Source organism: Neltuma alba, unplaced genomic scaffold (assembly GCF_004799145.2).
Source record: "Neltuma alba isolate B1F8T4 unplaced genomic scaffold, ASM479914v2 tig00011551_pilon, whole genome shotgun sequence".
Taxonomy (NCBI): Eukaryota; Viridiplantae; Streptophyta; class Magnoliopsida; order Fabales; family Fabaceae; genus Neltuma; species Neltuma alba.
The window spans coordinates 314703-336659 of NW_021636212.1; the positions used below are offsets into that span (position 1 = coordinate 314703).

The window sequence follows — 21957 nt, forward strand, 5'->3', positions numbered from 1 at the left end:
TGCTAAAATTTTAAAAGTATTTGCCAGTATACTATACTTAAAATTGTTTTTGGTAAGAATAATTTTCAAAGTGTATAAAAGTAAGCCTTACCAAGAAAAATTTGTATGTTACCTAAACAAAAAATGAAATCGTTATTGACATTTTATTTTTTCTAAATCAAAAAGTAAACTTGTTGACGCAAAGAACGATTTCACTTTTTAATTGCAATATTCTTGTATGCGAATCTCTTTACAATTTCCTTCCTAATGCAAATATTCACTTCTCTTACTTGTCAACTCAATTCATCCTCTCCATACAAAAGTTACAACAAATGTTCATGCTTCTGTATATTCTACTTCTTCAACTTTGATTTTGTTTCATCTTCTTTTATCCTGAAATTCACTCTTCTTCTTTATTCTCCCTATGGTTTATTTGCTCTATCTTAGTTGTTTGCAGATTATTTGTTTGTAATTAAAATAAATTTTTTTTAAGAAATAGAGATTTTTTTCCCTCTTGTTTCTTCCACTATTTCTATAATTTTATTTATATTAATTATTAATTAATATATTGTTTGCACTATATAGAATATGCCAAACTGAAATCTTTTTAGTGTTAAAATTCTTTCTTTTGATATTATTTTAATAAATAACAAATCATGGAATTTTTTAATTTTTGGTATACATATATTATTTATACCTTATAATACATATTTATTATTTCATTATCTTTGTCAAACATAATTTAATAAATATCAATTTATTGCATGAAACTAAAAATTTAATTGGATTAAAATTTTTGGGCCAAAATAATTGGGTTAAAATGAAAGGTTCCAAAATAAAGATCTCTTCTCTAATTTTTTTCCCAAAAATATCCAAGTAAATATGGGAAGTTATGATCATTCTAGTTTAAAAGAATTGGTCATGTTTATTCGTCAATCCTATTCCCCCCAATATAGTTATGAGTAGAAAGACCTTTGATTCAAATCACTAATGTCATGATATGTCATCACCAATTCAAAAATGCAAAATAGCAAATACCAAGGAAAAGGCAAAATGAAGAAAATGAATTTATGAGTGTCTTTCATTCATTTCAATTTTTCGTTACTTACACTCTATTTTTACCTAAAAAAATATATGAAAGCAATAGTTCACTTGATGTGTGTAGCAAACTTTCTTTTTTTTTTGGCCAACTTCCTACTTATTATATATACCATAGATTTGATATTTAAGGTATATGTATAATTATTCGTCAGTTTTATCTTATCAAATTTAAACTTTTGAAGAAGTATACTTTTATAAGAAAAAAAATAATATGAATGTACCTAGAAAAGATTAGAGCTTATATCAAAATCTTAACATCTTAGAACAATATAGCAGATGATAATTTTACTGTAAAAATGAGAGGTACCTAACTTAAAAAAAGTATAAATATTTCATATCGTTGAACCCACCACTTATCTCCTAAAAATTAGAATAATAGAATATTAGCTCATCAAAGGTAGTAGGGATAAAAATAAAATTCTATATTACAGTTACAAATTTAAAGAGAGAGAGAGAGGAGAGAAACAACATACCCACAACAGCAGTAAAAGAGCTTGTCAAGTGTTTGGAAGTAAGAGTGAAGAAATAACAAAGTAAAGTAAAAGAATAATGAAGGTGGAGGAAATAAACCACATAGAGGAAGAAAAGAAGAGTGAACTTTAGGATGAAAGATGATGAAGCAAGAAACCAAAGTTGAAGAAATAGAATATATAAAAGCATGCACATTTGTTGTAGCTCTACGGGTTTGCATGGGGAGGATAAGTTTAATTGACAAGTGAGAGAAGTGAATATTTGTATTGGGAAGGAAATTGTAGAGAAATTTGCATGTGAGAATATTGTAGTCAGAAAGTGAAATCATTTTTTACCTGAACAAATTCATTTTTTGATTTCAAAAAAATAAGATATCAAAAAGTGAAATCATTCAAGCGAATAATGATTTCACTTCCTGTTAAATAATATATAAATCGTTCTTAGTAAGAGTGTTAGAGGAAATAAATAAATAGACAATATACACCCTTTTTATGATTCTGTATAATATCCTGTGTACACGTGTAGGGTCCTGATTGTATCATTCCTTTTACCCACATTGGGTTTATCTATAAGAGACAATGGTAGGGTCACCTTTTCGGTACCCTAGAATATTCAAACATTTTCCTCACTGTTTTCTTTCTTGGTACCAGAGCCCTAGCCGTCATGTCGACATCCTCAGCCACCTCGCCTTCCAATGCGTCGTCTTCTTCAGCTAAGACATATTCCTTATTTCATTCGTCCAGTCAAACCTCCTCTATCAAGTTGGATAGAGAAAATTACCTCATCTGGGAGTCCGTGGTCCTTCCTCTGATTGAAGGAAACCAACTTGAACATCATATTATTGGAGAAGATACGACTCCAGTGCGACTCATTACTGAAGAAGGTAAATCTGTCTCAAATCCAGCATATGAAGAATGGCACACCACAGACCGCATGCTCGTTGGATGGCTCCGCAACACAATGACGGTGGACGTCGGTGCTCAACTCCTTCACTGTAAAACCGCTCGTGAGCTGTGGAATGGAGCCCGTGAACTCACCTGTGCGTCCCTCAAGTCTCGAGTGATGGTATTCAAGATGGAACTACACAACACTCGGAAAAACGGACTGAAAATGACCGAATATTTGGCAAAACTGAAGAATCTCGCCGATCAACTCCAGCTCGCCGGCGCCCCTGTTGCGCCTGAAGATCTGATCCTTCACACCCTCAATGGTCTCGATGGTGAGTACAATGCCGTAGTGGTAAAACTCATAGATCAACCAGATCTGACCTGGGTAGCTGTTCAATCCGCTCTCCTTGCCTTCGAATCTCGTCTTGAACAGCTAAATCACTTCTCTGCTCTATCAATTCAACCTATGGCCAATGTTGTTACACACGGCCCTCATGAAAATCGCCACACTGATTCGAGTCGAGGCTCTCCCTGGCATGGGTCTCGTGGCCGTGGTTGACGCTCCAGAGGTCGCCAAGGGGGATATTACAGCAGGGGGAACTATGGCAGCAACTATGACAACCGGCCCTATTGTCATAACTGTGATCGGTATGGTCACTATTTTAATCAATGCTATAATCGATCTGACCGAGTTTTCCCTTCATCTGATTTTAGTAGAAATCTTGGGAACTATAATGGAGCACCTCCTCAAGCACACTATGCATCTCCACAAACTGTGGTGGATCCTTCTTGGTACATGGATAGCGGTGCTACCTATCATGTTACCCCGAACCCGAATCAGCTGGACTCTTATCTTCCAGTAGGTAAGATTGATCTCTACACTTGTACTGGTGAGAAGGCCCCTGTTGCTGGTATTGGATCTGCTACTTTATCTGCTCCTAATACTTCCTTACACTTGAATGATATTTTAATCGTCCCATCTGCTACTAAACAATTGATCAGTGTTCATAAACTGGCTAAAGACAATGGTGTTGATGTTAATTTCTCTGATGATTCATGTACTGTGAAGGCCAAGAAAACAGGGGAGGTACTGGTCCGAGGGACGACAAATCAGGGAATGTATCCCGTGCGTAATCTGGCTCCAGCGAAGGTCTTCATAGCAGCTACTTCACCATCTCTTGGTCGTGATGAAATTCTCAAGTGGCATTACAAGTTAGGACATCCTAGTTTTAGAATCCTGAAACTTATTCTAGATAAATGTAATGTTAAAGCTCAGTGTAGAACTGAGTTTATTTGTGAAGCCTGTCAGTTCGGTAAATCTAAACAGCTACCATTTTCAAAGTCTATGTCTCATGCATCCTTTCCTCTTGAACTGGTTCACACTGATCTTTGGGGTCCTTCACCGGTGCAATCTGAACATGGTCATCGTTTCTATATCCATTTTATTGATGATTACAACAGATATACGTGGTTCTTTCCTCTGAAACATAAGGGTGAAGCTATCAATGCCTTTAAAATGTTTAAAGCGCAGGTTGAAAACAAGTTTAATGCTAAAATTAAGGCTCTTCAATGTGATAATGGTACAGAATATAAACCATTGTTGAAATGAGGTTTACTTGCCCCTATACTTCTCCACAAAATGGAAGGGCAGAACGTAAGCACAGACACATTGTTGAAATGGGCCTGACTCTATTGGCCCAAGCTCATCTTCCTCTCACCTACTGGGTTGATGCCTTCCAAGTTGCTGTATATTTAATTAACCGACTACCCACTCCAACTCTTGGTGACTCTACGCCTCTTTTTCATCTCACCAAGACTGAACCAGATTATAAAGCTCTTCAGCCTTTTGGCTGTGCTTGTTACCCGTGCTTCAGACCCTACAATGCTAATAAATTTCAATTTCACAGCCAACGCTGTGTTTATCTTGGGCCTGCGTCTCAACACAAGGGATACAAGTGCCTTAGTGCTACAGGTCGTATCTTTATATCTAGACATGTAGTCTTTGACCCATTCTTATTTCCATGTGTTACAGGTTTTCTTAATAAAAGAGCTGCATCCATAGATAATGACGGCCTACTCCCATTCATCATTACCTCATCCAAAGCCCAAGTTCACGAGTCTCTTGAGCCCAATACTCAGCCACCATTAGTTCCCCGCACCAGAGACGAGATGTGCCCGGACTCAAGCCCAATAGTGGACTTAAGCCCACTTGACAGCCCGCCGAGGTCACCAAGTCCACAACTTTCTCATGCTGACTCCACTCCATTTTCGTCCAATAGTGAGTCATCTTCTCCTGGTCCAAGTTCAAGTCCTATTTTGCAACCGACGGACCAAGTCTCTGTCTCCCTTGAAACCTTGCCTCCACTGAACACTCATCCTATGGTTACGAGAGCTAAGGATGGGATTCACAAACCAAAATATCCTTTCATTGGTCTCCTCGCACATGAAGACCCAGCATCTCTTTCCTCTCTTGCCGAACCACGCACCACTCACGAAGCCTTGAATTCTCCCTACTGGAAACGAGCCATGGTCGACGAGTTCGAAGCTTTGCGGCGCAATCAAACTTGGGTCCTTGTTCCTTACAATGGGAGTCAGAAACTTGTGGATTGCAAATGGGTCTTCAAGACTAAATTCAACGCCGATGGGTCCATTCTTAAACCAAAAGCTCGCCTCGTTGCTAAAGGTTTTCAACAATCTCCAGGGATCGATTACGGTGAGACTTTCAGTCCGGTCATCAAGCCGACCACGGTACGCGTTGTTCTTACAATCGCTGTAACATTTAACTGGGAGATTCGACAGCTTGATGTAAACAATGCGTTTCTGAATGGATACCTTCAAGAGGATGTTTATATGCGACAGCCTGAGGGATTTCAAGATCCAAAACGACCGACTCACATATGCAAGCTTATGAAAGCGATTTATGGGCTCAAACAAGCTCCTCGTGGGTGGTACGATCGGTTGAAACTCACCTTGCTCAGTTGGGGTTTTCAGAATGCTCGCAGTGATGTGTCACTGTTTTATCTTCGACAACAGGGGATCATGGTATTTATTCTCATATATGTTGATGATATTCTCATTACCGGGAATAATCCTGTTTACTTAAAACAATTTGTTGCAAGGTTGAACTCTCTGTTCTCATTAAAGGACCTTGGACCGCTCTATTTTTTTCTTGGCATTGAAATTTTTCGAGACTCCTCCGGCTTGTATTTGAATCAAGGAAAATACACCTTAGATATTTTGAAGAAATTCAATATGCTTGACTGTGCTCCTGTTCCAACCCCCATGGTCACTGGACGGATCTTCTCCAAGACTGACGGTGACTTAATGAAGGATCCCTCACTTTATCGAAGAGCCATCGGATCCCTCCAATATCTTACTACAACCAGACCAGACATAGCCTACTCGGTTAACAAGCTTAGTCAGTTTTTGTCTAATCCAACTGACATACATTTTCAGGGGGTGAAACGGATTCTTAGATATCTCAAAGGAAAATATCATTATGGGCTGCATATCAAACCTTTTTCTTCACTTCAATTAACTGCATTCACCGATGCAGATTGGGCTACAGATGTGGATGATAGAAAGTCTATGGCTGGTTTATGTGTCTACTTGGGAGACACTCTGATCTCTTGGGCCTCTCGAAAGCAACGTGTAGTGTCCCGATCAAGCACAGAGTCTGAATACCGAGCCTTGGCCGACGGAGCTGCTGAACTAAAATGGATACATTCACTACTGTCTGAGCTCGGATTGTTCCTAAAAGAACCAGCTATGATCTGGTGCGACAACCTCAGTGCCAAAGCACTTGCAGCAAATCCAATTCAGCATTCTTGCAGCAAGCACATTGACATTGATCTTCATTTCATACGAGATATGATTCAATCACGTTTTCTTAATATTCAACACATTTCATCTCCTCTTCAAGTTGCTGACTGTCTCACTAAGGCCCTCACGCACACGCAATTTCTTCATCATAGAGACAAACTCGGGCTGTTCAGGACACCCTCTCGTTTGAGGGGGAATGTTAGAGGAAATAAATAAATAGACAATATACACCCTTTTTATGATTCTGTATAATATCCTGTGTACACGTGTAGGGTCCTGATTGTATCATTCCTTTTACCCACATTGGGTTTATCTATAAGAGACAATGGTAGGGTCACCTTTTCGGTACCCTAGAATATTCAAACATTTTCCTCACTGTTTTCTTTCTAAGAGTGACTTATGTACGATTTGAAAATCGTTCTTTACAGGAACGATTTTAAATATAGCATACTAGTAAATACTTTTGATATGGTAGCATCTTGATTTTTTTTTTTTGGCATAGCATGCGGGTAAAAAAAGCCATTTGCTGACTCTATCGTGGGCACCTATGCTGACTCTAGCTAGCGTGGCTCTTTGCTCGGGATTGAGTCCATGCAGTGCGGATATGATTCCAAACAAGCACGTTCCAGATATAGTAATGCGATGCCATTTCAGGATGTCTCAAGTGAGGAATTGCTTGGTGAAAACAATTTTCAAATGAAGAGAAGTTGTTTGCTTTTTCGAAACTGTGCGAAACTGCCTTGGAGCTCCCATCCCAGACTAACTGATCAGGCCTAATAGAAATTGAAGGGGTATCAATAATTAAATTAATCACAGATGGGATGCATAAGGCACTTACCAAATGCTTGTTCCACTGAATTGGGTAACCACTCGAAAGGGATACAGAGTCTTGTTGCATGGACCAGCATAAATAGTGGTTGAATGAAAAAGAAAAAGCTATCCCCAACTTTCATTCGAGTTTATTGAGTTGGTTAAGTGAGAATGACTTAGTTTTTCTTGAGTTTTTCTTGAAACATGGTTGATAGATCAAATTCTATGATGAAAAAAGAATGCTTTTTTATGTTAAATACACGAAATTCTGTGTGAGACAGTGTCAAAAACCAAACTTTTTTTTGCAGTAACGATTCGAATTTTTGTCCATCATGTTATAAGAAATCTAATTGGTTGGGAAAATGGGAATAATGTATAAAGGAAGTGTGAAAGATAGACACACCATAATTTTTGGGTCCACAGATTGATTGAGAAAGAGATAGGGATGTATAAAATAAGAAATCCCATTCGCGCAAGTGGGCCTTGGATTAGACCATCCTGCGTCTGATCATCGTACCTGTCACCCGCCTCACTCCTCTCCTCTTCGCAACATCACAAGGTTTGAATCCTAACGCCCTTCTTACCCTTTTCCCCGCTGTTATCTAAAATTCCTAACCGTTTTCAAATTAGTTCGATAGGCACTTTTGCATTTTCCCTCTTGCATTAGCTGCTCGTGCTCAACAAAGCAGTTTGTATCTGATTTTTCTTGTTCTCTTTATATGATCGCTTCGTTTCCCGTTGCTTCACCGAAATCGTAGGGGAAAAGGAGTCATGGGTAGGCCACCCAGCAACGGAGGCCCTGCCTTCCGCTTTACTCAGGCTGAGGTATTCGTCTATTTAAGTTTCGATTGAAATTTGTTATTTTTGTGTGAACCAGGTGCATGAGTCGTGCGAACTTACTTTTGAGCTTGATTTAGCTGTTTTTTGTTGAAATTTCTGTGTGATTAGTTCCATTGCTGTGTTTAATGAATGCGTTTTCAGAGGCCAATTTTCGATTTTTTTTTTTCTGTTTTTATGAAGTCAGCCTGTGTTAATATCTGTTTTAATTTTGGGGCTCACAATTCTTTTATTTGTCTTCTGTTTCATTCAATTAAGACTCGAGAGATTTTATTTTTCTTGTTATTTTTATGCTTCGCTGGACATGGACCGCTCTGTTTCTTGCGTCGAATCTTGAATGGTGCTACTTATCGTTTATTTCAATCCACTCTTTTTCTCACGAGATCGGCTTTAGCTTGTTCAAATTGCGCCTTATATTTTGCCTTAGATGGTTCTGTAGGATTCCTAGCATGCATGCGTGCTGTGTATTGGTGGATAAAAGATATTTATTCGTGTTGGTGTTACACCAATGCTGGGTGCTGCCAAGTTTTCTGCGATACAAGTCTCCTTGCTTACAATGTTATCTGTAGCTCTGGACCTCCCGAAGTCCTTACCATTAACTCAGTTGAGTTTCCGGCTGAAGCAGTTCTAATTAAACATATTTATTATTCATCTTTGTTTATCTTCCTCATGATAAAGGAAAATTTTAGTTTTATCTTATTGGACAAGTTAGGTGCTGGGTCCAAATTTCTTTTCACTAACCTGAACCCTAAGATATGCAAAAGCCACCCCTGAGTATGCATTTCTGTGTTGAGTCTGTTCAGTAGCAGCATTATGCCCCTTGGACGGTTGCCATGTCCAGTCATTTGACTGCAAAACATGGTTTATTTATGTTAAATACCGTATATTCATAGACTCCACAATGACATATGTAACTAGTACAAAATAAAAACTAAAGTGGAAGCTACTGTACATTTACCGGCTCTGATGATTTTCCCAACGGCATGTTCCAAGTCATGGATGAATGCCTTTTATGTTACACACATTTCATTATTCACAACTTAGTTTTCTCGCTTTGTGAATCTTAACGTGTTAGATTGCAATGCTTATTTTCTTATCCAATTTGCAAACTTGTTGACATTTTCGTCCAAAACAAATGGACACCAGCCTCATCTGAACCTTGAATGACTTGTTATACTCTGCTCCTCTGGTGCAGATGGTTTCCCGTGATGGCTTGCCTGGTAACAAGCGATCAATACCTTAATCTATTGCCCAAATTTATTTATTCACAGCATAGAGTGTTTGTACTGTGGATCTCAAACCTTACAATGCTGTCTTTCTTCTCTTACCCAATTTGGTATTTAGCTAAACTTTCTTCTGTAACAGAAATGAAAACCCACACTAGCATTGGAGAACTTACATATGATTGCCTTTTATTTCTTCCCTTAAAATATTGTCATTCCGCTGCCTGCAATAGGGTCTAAATAGAGGACTAACCTCACTCGAATTGCTGTAAGGAAGATAATTAAGATTTCCTTAATTGCTTAAAGCAAGATTCTATTGATTCTTTTGGAGAAATACAAACATGAACCTTGGTTTCTCACCAGTCAGGTTTTATTTCTTTTCTTTTGTTTCCTTTTTTTCTTTTTGTCAACGGTTTTATGTCATTTTGTTGAATGATATGTGATGGAATGGAAAGGACTACTATAGTATTAATGCATTAAGCATTAGTCCATGAGATAGACCAGAGAAAGGGTACCACTATGTGACAATTATTCCTTTGTTTGGATTGCCTGCCACTTGAGAAGTAAATAATTGGTAATGCATGTTTGGGAGCACCATGCAATAGAAAGAAAAGGAATTTTTTATAGAATTTTACTATTTGATTTTTTCTCCTTTACTTGAGTCCTTTTATTTTTAGCGGACAAACATGGAAGTTCATAAATAAAATTTGCTATCTCTGCATTTTCCATGGGCTTTTGGAGTGAACTAAAAGCGAGGAAAATGCCTAGGGGAAAATCTCATTCCCTTGGCTTCCTTTCTTAATTAATTATGCTACATCCAAACAAAGGATTGGGTGATTCCTTGTATAGTTTCCATACTATTTTCTGTGTCAAAATGACGCCTCACTGTCAGCTCTCTACTTTTGCTATATCTCTCTTGGTTTACTTTTGCTCTCTTGCATACTCACTGTCAGTCCTCTGTTAAGCACCTTTGACAATTGACAAAGGTCAGAAAAATCTAAGCTTGGTTTGGGTGTGATCCAAAGTTATTTCAGTGTATCACTTTTCCTTTTCACCCCCTTAAAATATATACCCTATGCACGCTGTTTCCTGTGATGGGGACTGCATTGCTTCAGTTATTTTTTTGGCCTATTGGCTATGGCAAATAGAATGGCCGCCAGGATAAATGAGCTCTAACTTTTCTTTGTTGAATGAACTAGTAACGTGTGTGTGGATACACTTTAGATGACTGCTTGCACTATCATGCCAAACATTGAGCTTTCAGGTTGCTATCGCAGACCTACATTGGTTGTCTTAGGTGCACATGTAAATGTACTTACTTCCAAACATTTTTCAAGACCATCAATATTCAGACATCTGTAAATGCTATATAGGTGAAAGTTTTAGTATGGTTCCGTGTGTAAATTAGTGCAAATCATGGTTATTATTTAAATTTTGTTCTGTGTATTTTTCTCTACGATGCCATATGTACATACACTCAAATTTATGATGGGATTAACTAGGTGTTTGGATTCTGGTCGTATATTTTCTGCAAACAATATCTGTACAGGTTGCAGAAATGGAAGCAATTTTGCAAGAGCATAACAATGCTATGCCAGCACGTGATGTTCTCACAGCTCTTGCAGAGAAGTTCAGGTGTGCTATGTATTTATGATTACTTGATTACAGCAAAGTGTTTAAATATTATTTATTCTGCCCATGAAAGTGGGCAGCGGATTGATCTTATCATTTCCTTTTGTCTTGGTTGTAGTGAATCTCCTGACCGTAGAGGAAAGATTACTGTGCAGATGAAGCAAGTATGAATGTAACACCTGTACTTTTTTTGAGTTACAAAAATATCTTCTTGCTTCTTTTTCTTATCTGTCTACTTCATTATAGGTTTGGAACTGGTTTCAAAATAAACGATATGCTATAAGGGCAAAATCTAGTAAGGCTCCTGGAAAATTAAGTATCACTCCTATGGCTCGAGATGAGTCAACCCCACTTAGAAGTATGCCTCAGCCAGTGGCTGCTCCCATACCTCCTGCTTCAGGTAGGAATTGTTGCATTTTGGTGCTTTGACATCTTTCTTTCTTTCTTTCGGTAGTCCTAGATGCTTTATATTGTCGTATTCATTTTGGTTGAATCTTGTATCCTTGTCAATGATTCTACCGATTAAGCTTGTATTTTGCAATTTTCTCTTCTTGGGTGCCTGATTTATTTAAGCTGGTTCTTCTGGTTTTGCCTAAATTGTTGGTTTTTACTTTCCTAGATGGCATGTATGATACAGTGGCATCTTCTTGAGGCTTCTTTTGAAATTTAAACTTTGTTTGTATTGTTCATGGGTGAATGGTAAAAAATTATTCTTTTGTGAAAGGGTCTCTGCTCCCTCCCATTAGAAGCCTTATCAACGAAAGCTCCTTCTACCATTTTATTCTTTGTTATTTTCTGGTTTAAATGTCATACTAATTTCAGTATGATGATTTTGTGCTTATGAACTGTGTCTACTGACATTTCCTATCTCTATTTTTCTTTTTTTGGCAAAAAAAGAGAGTGGAGAATGGAACAAGGTTTCAATTAGAATTTTAAGGCTTCAACTCCATCGGTGCCAATTAGAATTTTAAACTCCCTCCTAAAAAAAGCATGTTAACAATTCTTCTGGCCCCTAGCGTATAGCATTTCACTCTTCTGGGACCTGCTAACACATGTTATAATGCACTTAGTAGCTTGCCAAGTTTGTACCGCCTTCACCTGCTAACTCTGCTATTATTTGATGCACTTCATACTTTGTGCTTTGGTCATGATACGGCTACTATACTGAACCTGTTGCTTTAAAAGATTTTGTCTGGACCCTAGACAGTTGCAAACACTGAAAACTAAGGTTAACTGTCTAATTTTCTAAGTGTTGATCACATCATCATTGCACAGGGCCTAACAGATACTGCCTATACCAAAACCATAGTAACTAGAATTTTGTATTGATTTCTGACCATCTTTGCTCAGTCTTTATTTGAAGGCATGTAATAGTATTGTCTAACTGGAAAGCAAGACAACTTGCACGCTGATGAAGTTCCTGGCTGGAATACCAATTTCTTCTTGGCTGTTTGAAGTCTTGAATTGTGATAGAGAAACCTGGATCATGAAATATTGTCTCACTTCGTATTGTGGCCTCAATTGTTTTTTTACAGCCTATCTAGAATGTTTGTGCTCTCATGTCATATTATGCATTTATTCATTTCGTTCCCAGTTTCAACTGTAAAAAGTGCTCCGGAAAACTCAGCAATGGAGTTTGAAGCTAAGTCTGGAAGGGATGGAGCATGGTAATATTTCTCACCATTCATGTCTACAATATTCTTTTGTTACCCCCCCCCCCCCAAAAAAAAAGAAAAACGAAAAAAAACTTTACGATCTTAGATATGCAGACCTGACTTTTGTTCTTTTGTTGATAAGGTACGATGTTGCAAACTTTCTATCCCACAGGCATTTGGAATCCAGTGATCCGGTAATTTGAGGATGAATTGTTATCAGTTAATTTATTTAAAAGAATTAGTAGGGCCTTTGCAGGGTTGCCATCTAGGTTTTGTTCTTTTTTCTTTCTTAACTAATAACTAACGATATATTGCTGATTTGGTGACTTTTCAACCGATCCATTTTCATATGCATTTTCATACCAGTTGTGGCGTTGCTTGATGAGGTTGTACTTGTAAGATGTTTATAGGCGGTCAAAAGTGTTGGTTTTGCTTCTGTCAAACTATTGCAGTGATGAAAATCAAATTAGAATGAACTAAATATCTGCATCATGAAGTCATAAACAGTCATTCGTTTTGGGTGAACCACTTGTTTGCAGTGCCAGCTGTTTGATATTTTTTATCCTCTTCTTTTGCTGGTTGGATGACTGATGAATGTACTTCTGAGTGACAGTTTTAACCCACATTTTATTGCTATAGTAGGCTATAGTGGTTTGTATTTACAGGAATAAAATTGCTTTGGCTGTCAGTTCTAGGCCACTCATAATTGTGCTGTAAATATCTCTAATTTTTTGCCCTTAAATTTTTGAAAGAATGGGAATACTTTGTCATGCTTTTCATCTTATATTGCTTTGGGCTCTACCTATATGATCATTCCAATAATATCTTCTTTGTTCCAGGAAGTTATGGTCAGATTTGCTGGTTTTGGATCTGAGGAAGATGAGTGGATTAATGTGCGAAAAAATATCCGGCCACGCTCTCTGCCATGTGAATCATCAGAATGTGTGGCAGTTCTCCCAGGGGATCTCATACTGTGTTTTCAGGTGGGATATTGGTAGCCAGTTGCCAAGTGAAAACATTGATATGATTTTGACCATTTTCACTCCCTTTCCTTTTCATAACCCCCCCCCCCCCCAAATTCTTTCTCTGAAGTTCTGGTTTTGCAACATGTAGGAAGGTAAGGAGCAGGCTCTTTATTTCGATGCTCATGTCCTTGATGCTCAAAGACGGAGGCATGATGTTAGAGGCTGCCGTTGTAGATTTCTGGTCCGTTATGATCATGATCAATCAGAGGTATGCAATATGATTATTATGTACTGCTGTGGCATTCATCTTTTCATGATTGGACCCGGCCACTTTATCTTACATCCTTGAACTCTATAATATGTAGCCAAGGGCCTTATCTAATCTGTTGTAGGTATTACCTCCTGTAATTTTATAGTGGGAACACCTCTACAAGTATTTTCTAGATGTATAACTTTTAACCACTAACAAAAAGTCATTTGCACTCCAGTTCCATCATGGGTCTTTATATGTCACACTGTGATTGTTGTATTAAAATGATTCCTGAATATTTCCAATCAGATAGATGTGAGGTACCCTACTTTTCTTTTTCTGATTATGTGGCCATATTAAGGCCCTGTTTTCTGATTTGATGTCAAGTTCGGATTGGCATTATTGTCTGGAGATTATCGTGGAATGCGGAATGACTGTAAATCAGTGAATCACAATGAGGCATTGGCTGTACATACTTAAGAAAACTATATTGATGTGTTTGCTTGACCAAGACCGAAAATTTATTTATAACAACTAGCTGTCCGTAATTGCCAAGTGGTAGTGTTCTCAGTTGGTCTTCTTTCTAACTCGTAGCTTTCTCTCCAACTATGTTTATAATTACAAAAATGATAATAGTAAATATCACCAGATCAGTGTGATATTCTCTGTCCTCTTGTTTTTTATTGTGCGGAGATGTCACTGATAGATAACCTACTACCTCGACTTGTCAATGTTTTACAAGCTCCTCTTATTTGATATATTTTTTTGACTCATCGAAGTTGGGTTTGGCAGGAAATTGTTCCACTTAGGAAGGTTTGTCGTAGGCCCGAGACTGATTACAGGTTGCAACAACTTCACGCTATGAATGAGGCAGCACCTGTGGACCAGCAAAAGACCAGCATGGACTTAATGCCTGCTTATGCTGTCAGGGTAACAAGCTCAGCTGAAACGGTGCCAAAACAGCAGAGTGCAAACATTGCCATTGCCCCACAAGTTTTGCAAGCTACTGTTACTTTAGCCCCACAAACTATGAATGTGGATCAGAGAAAAGCTGAAGTAGCCAATGATATGACCGGAGGAAACACTGTTATCCGCCCAAGTGGTGCTGCATTTACCCCCAGTGTTGTTACCAGCAGTGTTCCCCCGCTGGTACGGCATTTCCCAGCAGTGTTCCGCTCAGTGGTACTGCATTTCCCAGCAATGTTGTTACAAGCAGTGTTCCAGTAGTTTCGAATCAGAATCTGGCCGAAGGAAAATGATTTAAGGCATGTTTCCTTGCCTTGTTCTCCCTTTGAGGTTCAATTTTTCATGCGCCCGTTTTTTCTTCGGACAGTTAACTTGCTGGGGAAATACCTTTCTGCGCATGATGCTTGTAAATGCGTTTCTCATGCTTTATATGAACCCTGGAAACTGAAAGGAAGAGAGAGATTATACATTTTGGTCATCACCTTCTAAATCCTTCTAAGACATGATACATATTAGTTGTTAATTTTTGTTTCTAATTTTGCAGCAAGCAAATTTTCTTGCGATCCCTTTTCCTTAACGAAGTTAGAATTGGAATGGCTTCAATTGGCAACGGTGTTGAGTCTTGTGGGGCATTACCCACACACACAGGCATTTAAAAGTAAGCTTTTGTAGGAAGTGAGGACTAGTAAAAGCGTGTTGGTCACTTTGGAAGGTTGGTTTTAGGTGTGGTTGGATGAGGTGGTTTAAATATGCTAATATTTAAATGATTGGTTGTGACTTCTAAGTTTAATGAATAGGGGTAGGTTATTCCTTGCTTCTATTTTAAAACCACTCTCAAGTCTCAACAGTGGTTTAGGTCTTTTACAGTATATTCTTTCTAACTTGTTCTTTATCTAAAGCGTCATCCCTATCCTAATAACCCTTTCTTATAGGCTAGGGTAACCTAACAGACATTCCCGCACACTTTTGCACTACTTGGGGTTTGGAGAAGCGACCTCTCTTTTTACGAGGAGGGCTTACTGTCACTGTGCCATATAACCTTTGGTGTCTCTGTAAGCACAACGAAGATCGTAACATTGGCCTGTGTTTTTTTTTTTTTTAAATCTTGTTAACATATGTAGTATTAAAAAGTACACTTCAAACCAAACTTGATTATATTATAAGTTTATATAACATTCAATTGATGGGAGGGTAAATGATTCAATTTTAAATGGGATTATTCAAATATATTTTGATTTGTTTTGAAAATCACATTGTGTAATGATTTCTTAGAATATATATATTAAGGGGGTGTTTGTATGGAAACAAAATTATAGTTTTAGAAGTGATTTTACGATATAAGAAGTAAATATGTGGAGAATTTTGTTTTGATCCGTAGAAAAGTACTTTTAAAAAATATTTTTACAGTTTTCCAAATACTCCCTAAGGATGGGTTCAGTGGTTCATTGGGCCAGATCTTAGGAGTATTTTAGCAAGCTAACTATCCTAAACATTTTTTTAAAAAAATTAAAAATAAAAATAACAAAAAGGCTAAAAGGGAAAAATCTGCTTATCCAAGCCAATCAACCTCTTGCAACGTAAGAGAGGATTAGTGAAGCAAACAAAAGGACCGTCCAGAATAGAAACTTGTGAGGCCAACCAACCAATTTGCACATCTCCTATACGTTTTTTCAGTCTCATTAGTGAACGAATAAACTCTCTTCATTAAAAAAAAAAAAGTAATAAACTATTTAGTTGCTATCAATCTCTTAACCAAATTTGATGAGTGCGATTCCAACGTTCTCTTCTTAAAACTAACTGAAGCCGACTCCACACACTACTTTTTATGATTCAGAGACAACTCACGAACTTAACGAGAGATGACTCACTTTATAGCTTCTTCATTATTGATATCTGAAAGCTATGTATATGCCATGGAAGCTGGCAAAGATGGCGAAGAATCATGCGAGTCCGATAAACATTTCAAATCAAACACACAAATTAGAGAGGATAAGAAGATCCTAAGAGGCAAGAGACAGGCACCCCTATCTTTCTCTTTCTTCGAACTTAAACAGGGTTTGTTCATTCCACTGTGGTTTGATAATAGATGAACAGTGCCTTTCTTTTCTTTTTCTGGGTTCTCACTGTATCACAGAAAGTGGAAGCTTTGGAGTTTTTCAATTGTTCATGAATATGAATAAATATCTAATCAATATATATATATATATAGTTCAGAAATTTCTGGGATGATGTTGACTTTTAATCTGTAAGTACTTAGTCAAATGTTTTTTTTATCCTAACGTTTGACTTGGAATGTGGTGATATGATGGTCATATACAGTGAAATGTTGTCAAGAAATGTGTAATATTGAAAAATTAAAATGATGAATTATGAGGACAAAGATATGCTGAGTTGCTCCTTAGTACTGGCCTCTAGGCCATGATCCTCTTGACCTTGCTACTTGTTAGGCACCAACTTCTGGTCAAAAACAAAAAGGCACCAACTTTTTTTTTTTAATTATAATTTTTTCTAATTTTTGAACTATACTTTCCCCTATTTTTTCTATTAAAAAAATTAGGATAATTTTTGAATTATAATTTCCCCATATACAGTCCTATTTATAAGAAATAATAACATCTTATTTAAAAAATTTTAATAAAAAATTTATGAAAATTTTTCTTTTATACTACCTCCGGTCCTTAATATAAGACCTCATTTGACTTTTAATTTGGTCTTAATTATAAGAACTCAATCCACTTTATCTCTCATATTTATACATTTTTACCTAAAGTAGTCCTTCTAATAATGATAGTTCTAACCAATAAACTTGATTAGTAAAGATATTTTAAGAAAGATAACACTTATTTATTACAAATAACTAACTTAACTTATTTCTTTAATCTTCTCAAATTAGTCAACTAGCTTTTATAATTAGAACCGAAAGTAGTATTAACCAATTATTGAATGACGGTTTTTTTTTTAAATTATTTTTAACATGTTTATTAATCCAACTATTTTTAATTATATTTCTTATTCTTGAAAATTAGTTATCGGTTTACCGTGAGAGGCACTAAAGAGAGCAATTAATTGATATATACTACTCTGTGTGTGTGTGTGTGTGTGTGTAACTAAAACCCGACAACCTCATATCATGTACACGTGTTGTTGTGAAACTTTAGTATTGAGAAGTGCACTTTAATGCATGCGCCGATGGTGACAATGTCTCGTATTTATCTTAAACATCATCCACTCACAATGCATTATATTGCATATGATCAAAATGTCCAAGAGGCTCTCCCCCATGTTTAAAGCTTTGGGTACGCGTAGATATAGAAAATATCTTTAAAAAAGTTATTTCTGATTCTGATCTAATCAAATAGTCATAGTAAAATGTAAAAATCATCGTTATTAACTAAGTTTATTGACATGAATTTAATATCTTTTAAGATTGAAAATTCAAACTTTACGATATTAAAAATTATCTTTATTTAAGCCTAATAATGATCTAATCTATATCAATCGGTTGTGCTAGATATAGAACAGTTGTTTAAAAATAAATATGTTGAAATGACATGCTCTAGTGTTTTAACATGTTTCACAAAAGCCTCACTTTCATTCATTCATGTAGATTGAGACATTTGTGGTTGAAACGAGGTGACAAGTTGGGAGAGTCACAACTAAGCACCTTTAGCTTTTCATAAAATTAATTTTAAGAAAAACGACATTTAAATGACTTAATTTTGCCTCTTAGGAACGGCATGAAGCTAATATGAATATCAAATATATATGAAATTTATAACTAAATTTCACTCATTACAAGATTATAAACAACCATATTGTGAATTGGTATTTTGCATAGAATTTGAGATGAATCGAATTGCAGATAATTTTTATTTTAAAAATAGTATGGAATTAGTTGTTAGTGTTAAAAGTTGAGAGGGAAGGGCACATGAATATAAATGCATAATTGGAGAATAATGGACGGAGAGGGGTTTGTGGGGCAAAATGGCATTGAAACCTTACAAGCCATAGATGAGGTCTGTGTCACCCAAGTACATCAATGGACCACCTTCCCTTACAACTTGGCCTCCCCTGCCCCATTCCTCCATAAATCCTTCATAAAACTATCGGGGTTGATACAAATTTTAGCATTTTAAATTTGTTTTTATTTTAATTTTGGTCATTCAAGTTTTAAATCATATGTTTTAGTTTCTCAAGTTTCTTTTCATTTATAATATTGGTCCTATAATCTAATAAAAATTTGAACGATTATACCCTTTAAAAGACTAAAAACTATGGTTTGAACTTTGAGAGACCAAAATCAAAATAAAAGTAAATTTGAAAGACCAAATATTATATTAGCCAAAACCAATTCTACTACTACTTGTTTATAAATGAAGAAAATATCTAATATATATGTATCATATTTTGGTTCTAAATATAAGTTATTTGTATGAAAAAGTTTTGGTCTTAAATGTAAAGTAACTTGTAATACATTCAATGTTTATTTTTCAATTTCATCCTTATTTAATTTTTATTGAAAATAGATAAAGGATGAATAAGTATGGGAATGATTTCTAAATTTAGAGAGAGAAAACTTTAATAAATGTAAAATTTAAAATTTTGTCAACTTAATGTATTGATTGACATGCGAAAATACATTACAAATGGCTTATATAAAAAATTAGGATGATGTATATTGATTTTAAATTGTTGCGTATTTTTTCCAACTGTTTAGGTTATTTATATTTATGTAACCAACACATACACAAAGTATGGCCCCCCGTGTGAAATTCCTCAAAAAATGTATAAAAAATCACAAGGTAAGAGTCTTATGATTGATAACTTTTTTTTTTTAAAAAAAAAATTCTCTTGAGGGCAATAAAAATAAAACATTAAGACTTTAGATATATTGGCTAATGTCTAGACGGCCGAAAAGTGAAATGTCTCAAAAGACCCTATGGAGTGTTGAGTGATTCATCAAAATGAATTTTTTAATTTAAAAAAAAAGAGAGAGAAAAAGAAAGGAAGCGTTGTTGGTTACATCATGTGATATTAATAGAAGTTTTGTCTGGTAGTGAAGTGGCAAGTCTGCATTCAAACCCCTTCTTTTTAAGAAACCCTTGACCCACTCATTATTTTACCGTCTTCTCTCTATAATTTTCTCCTTTTGCACTTTGACCCATTAATTAATCACTAATTGCCTTCTCCTTTTCGCCTTTGTTTCCTGTGTCTCCTTTCCTCTGTTACCTAGAGCATGCCATGTTTGTCCATTAAGCTTAGTTGAATGATCATCAGCATCTGTGATCACAATTTCATTTGGCTTCCTACACGTGGCAGGCCATGAGATGATGCGTTCATGTTTGCTTTTGTGATGGTTGCCGCACCTGATTTCAGCACTCTGCATTCTCTTTTGTTCCACGCGCCACGAGTGCGCGCTTCTCTATGTCATGCGTGGGAACGAGGCACAGGTCTCTCTGCCATCGGGACCCGCTTGCACTTCCAGAATTTTATATCCATAATCCACTCTCCTTTTTCGTACGCTCTCCATACAATATTTTAGCTTTTTCTCATGCCGGATTTTCTCCCAAAAAATCAGAAAAAAAAATTCTGCTTTTTTAAGAGAGGCTAGATAATTAAATTAAACAAAAAAAATTAGGAAAATGGATGAAAAATCAACCTTTGAAATAGTTAGTGCCAAAAACATTTAAAATTTGTTCAATGACAGAAGTACAAATTCTTTTTTAGCAGTATATAATTCACATTTAATGTAAAACGAAAGATCTGCACATCGGTAAAAAAATATTGGCCAAAACTAAAAAACAATTTATACCTACCAATGAGTCCACCTAATCAATTCAAGTCCTGCAAGCAAAAAAAAAAACTTTTAAATATAAACTTTTCACTACTTCATCTTATTCTAAATATAGCTTAAATATGTAAAATAAACATAGGAAGCTCGGATAATAAAACATGAGGTGGCATTGGGAAACACGGGAAAGGGTGGCGCGTGGAGGGGGGGCTGAGCTGTGACGAATGATTGGTGGGGATGGTGGACTTCGATCTTTACGTACTCAAGCCTTTAGACTGCGGTCACGTGCACCTTCCGATTCCCCCACTCCCACGTGACCACCCCCTTCCCAAGCTACCCCTCCTCTTTCTCTTCTATCTACTACCCTCCCAATCAAATTCACAGACTAATTATTTCCTCTCAATTTAATTTTTATTAGTGGTGTTATATATTGAATTTACCAAAAATAAAATGACAAGCAGGTGACGGTAAATTATATTTATTTTATTTTTAAAAAATATAATGCATTTTCCATGTTTAAATTTAATGCATCACTTTCCAATGTCTATGCCTTCTGTAACGTTAACATATATGCTTGCGTGTGAATATATGTAAATATATAAAACTGGTGCTTGCATGATCAGCTGGCCACGTTCATGCAATTGCTCAAAATAATAAAATAAAAATAATTCCCATGTTTTGTGGCACCTTATCACTTTTGTATATTATTAACCCTACATATAGATCAAATCAGAAAATGTGGGAGTGATATATATATATACTCTGGTCCTTAACATATGACCCCATTTTTGAGTTAATTTTGGTCCTAAATATAAGACCTATTTATCATATTTATCAGTTTTCTTTAAATTATCCCTATGGATACTCTCTCAACCATAATCAAGTAAAAGAAGGAGATGAGGTATTAAGAAAGATGATTATGATGTTTTAGGAAAAATGTGTCATTTTTCTTATAATTAACTAACTTACCTAATTTTTTTTAATCTAATCAAATTAGTTAAATAGGTCTTATATCAAAGACCGAAGGAGTATATATATCCATTTTAATTTGTCAAGTGTCAAGACATTTATGTTCATCTTCTTGTGGTCTCCTGGATTCCATCCATTCTCAAAGACCCAGAATATTTTCTTTCTCTCTTCAATTATTTTCCTTGTTGGCATGCAGGAGAAAATCTTTGAATGAAGCAAGAACTGCTGAATATATCAATTATAAAATAATGTCTCAGTGTTGTAGCTTATTATTGGTCATGATTAGGGACAAAATATATCAGTAATATGTTTCAATCTAATATTATGTTGCCTGTTCTGAATGAAAACAAAGATATTTCCCTTTTCTCTTATCTATATGGGAAATAAGAATTTCAAATATTGTATTATCTTTTATTATTATCATAGTTTATTCTACTTAAGCATTGTAGATACATCTCATGAGAGGAGGAAAAGAGAAATTTCAGTCATGGTGGCTGTTCCTAATTATAGCAGCTGGTGGATAATATCCCATAAGTGACTGTCATCTATATTAAAAACATCTCCCAATTGTTTATAATATTGTAATTAAATAACATCAA

At 36.1% G+C, this 21957-nt stretch overlaps 1 protein-coding gene and 1 long non-coding RNA gene across 4 annotated transcripts; both read left to right on the forward strand.

Annotated features, from left to right (window-relative positions):
- The first annotated feature begins 3157 nt into the window (after nucleotides 1–3157).
- Nucleotides 3158–3875, forward strand: LOC114714918 (uncharacterized). The gene is made up of 2 exons (XR_003737493.1): nucleotides 3158–3301; nucleotides 3508–3875. It is a non-coding gene; the product is annotated as an uncharacterized LOC114714918 (long non-coding RNA).
- A 3686-nt stretch (nucleotides 3876–7561) lies between these two features.
- Nucleotides 7562–15429, forward strand: LOC114714917 (protein SAWADEE HOMEODOMAIN HOMOLOG 2). Of its 3 annotated transcripts, none has more exons than XM_028899709.1 (10): nucleotides 7562–7629; nucleotides 7829–7895; nucleotides 10680–10765; nucleotides 10881–10926; nucleotides 11009–11162; nucleotides 12357–12429; nucleotides 12560–12611; nucleotides 13257–13400; nucleotides 13531–13650; nucleotides 14425–15134. In XM_028899709.1, the coding sequence occupies exons 2-10, from the start codon at nucleotides 7842–7844 to the stop codon at nucleotides 14857–14859; spliced, it is 1164 nt and encodes a 387-aa protein (XP_028755542.1). In that variant the 5' UTR covers nucleotides 7562–7629; nucleotides 7829–7841; the 3' UTR covers nucleotides 14860–15134. The 3 variants fall into 3 exon arrangements, with proteins under 3 accessions (XP_028755542.1, XP_028755541.1, XP_028755540.1); XM_028899708.1 differs by lacking the exons at nucleotides 7562–7629; nucleotides 7829–7895 and adding exons at nucleotides 8149–8510; nucleotides 15143–15429 and having other exon boundaries at nucleotides 14425–14897; XM_028899707.1 differs by lacking the exons at nucleotides 7562–7629; nucleotides 7829–7895 and adding an exon at nucleotides 8150–8510.
- The last annotated feature ends 6528 nt before the right edge of the window (nucleotides 15430–21957 follow it).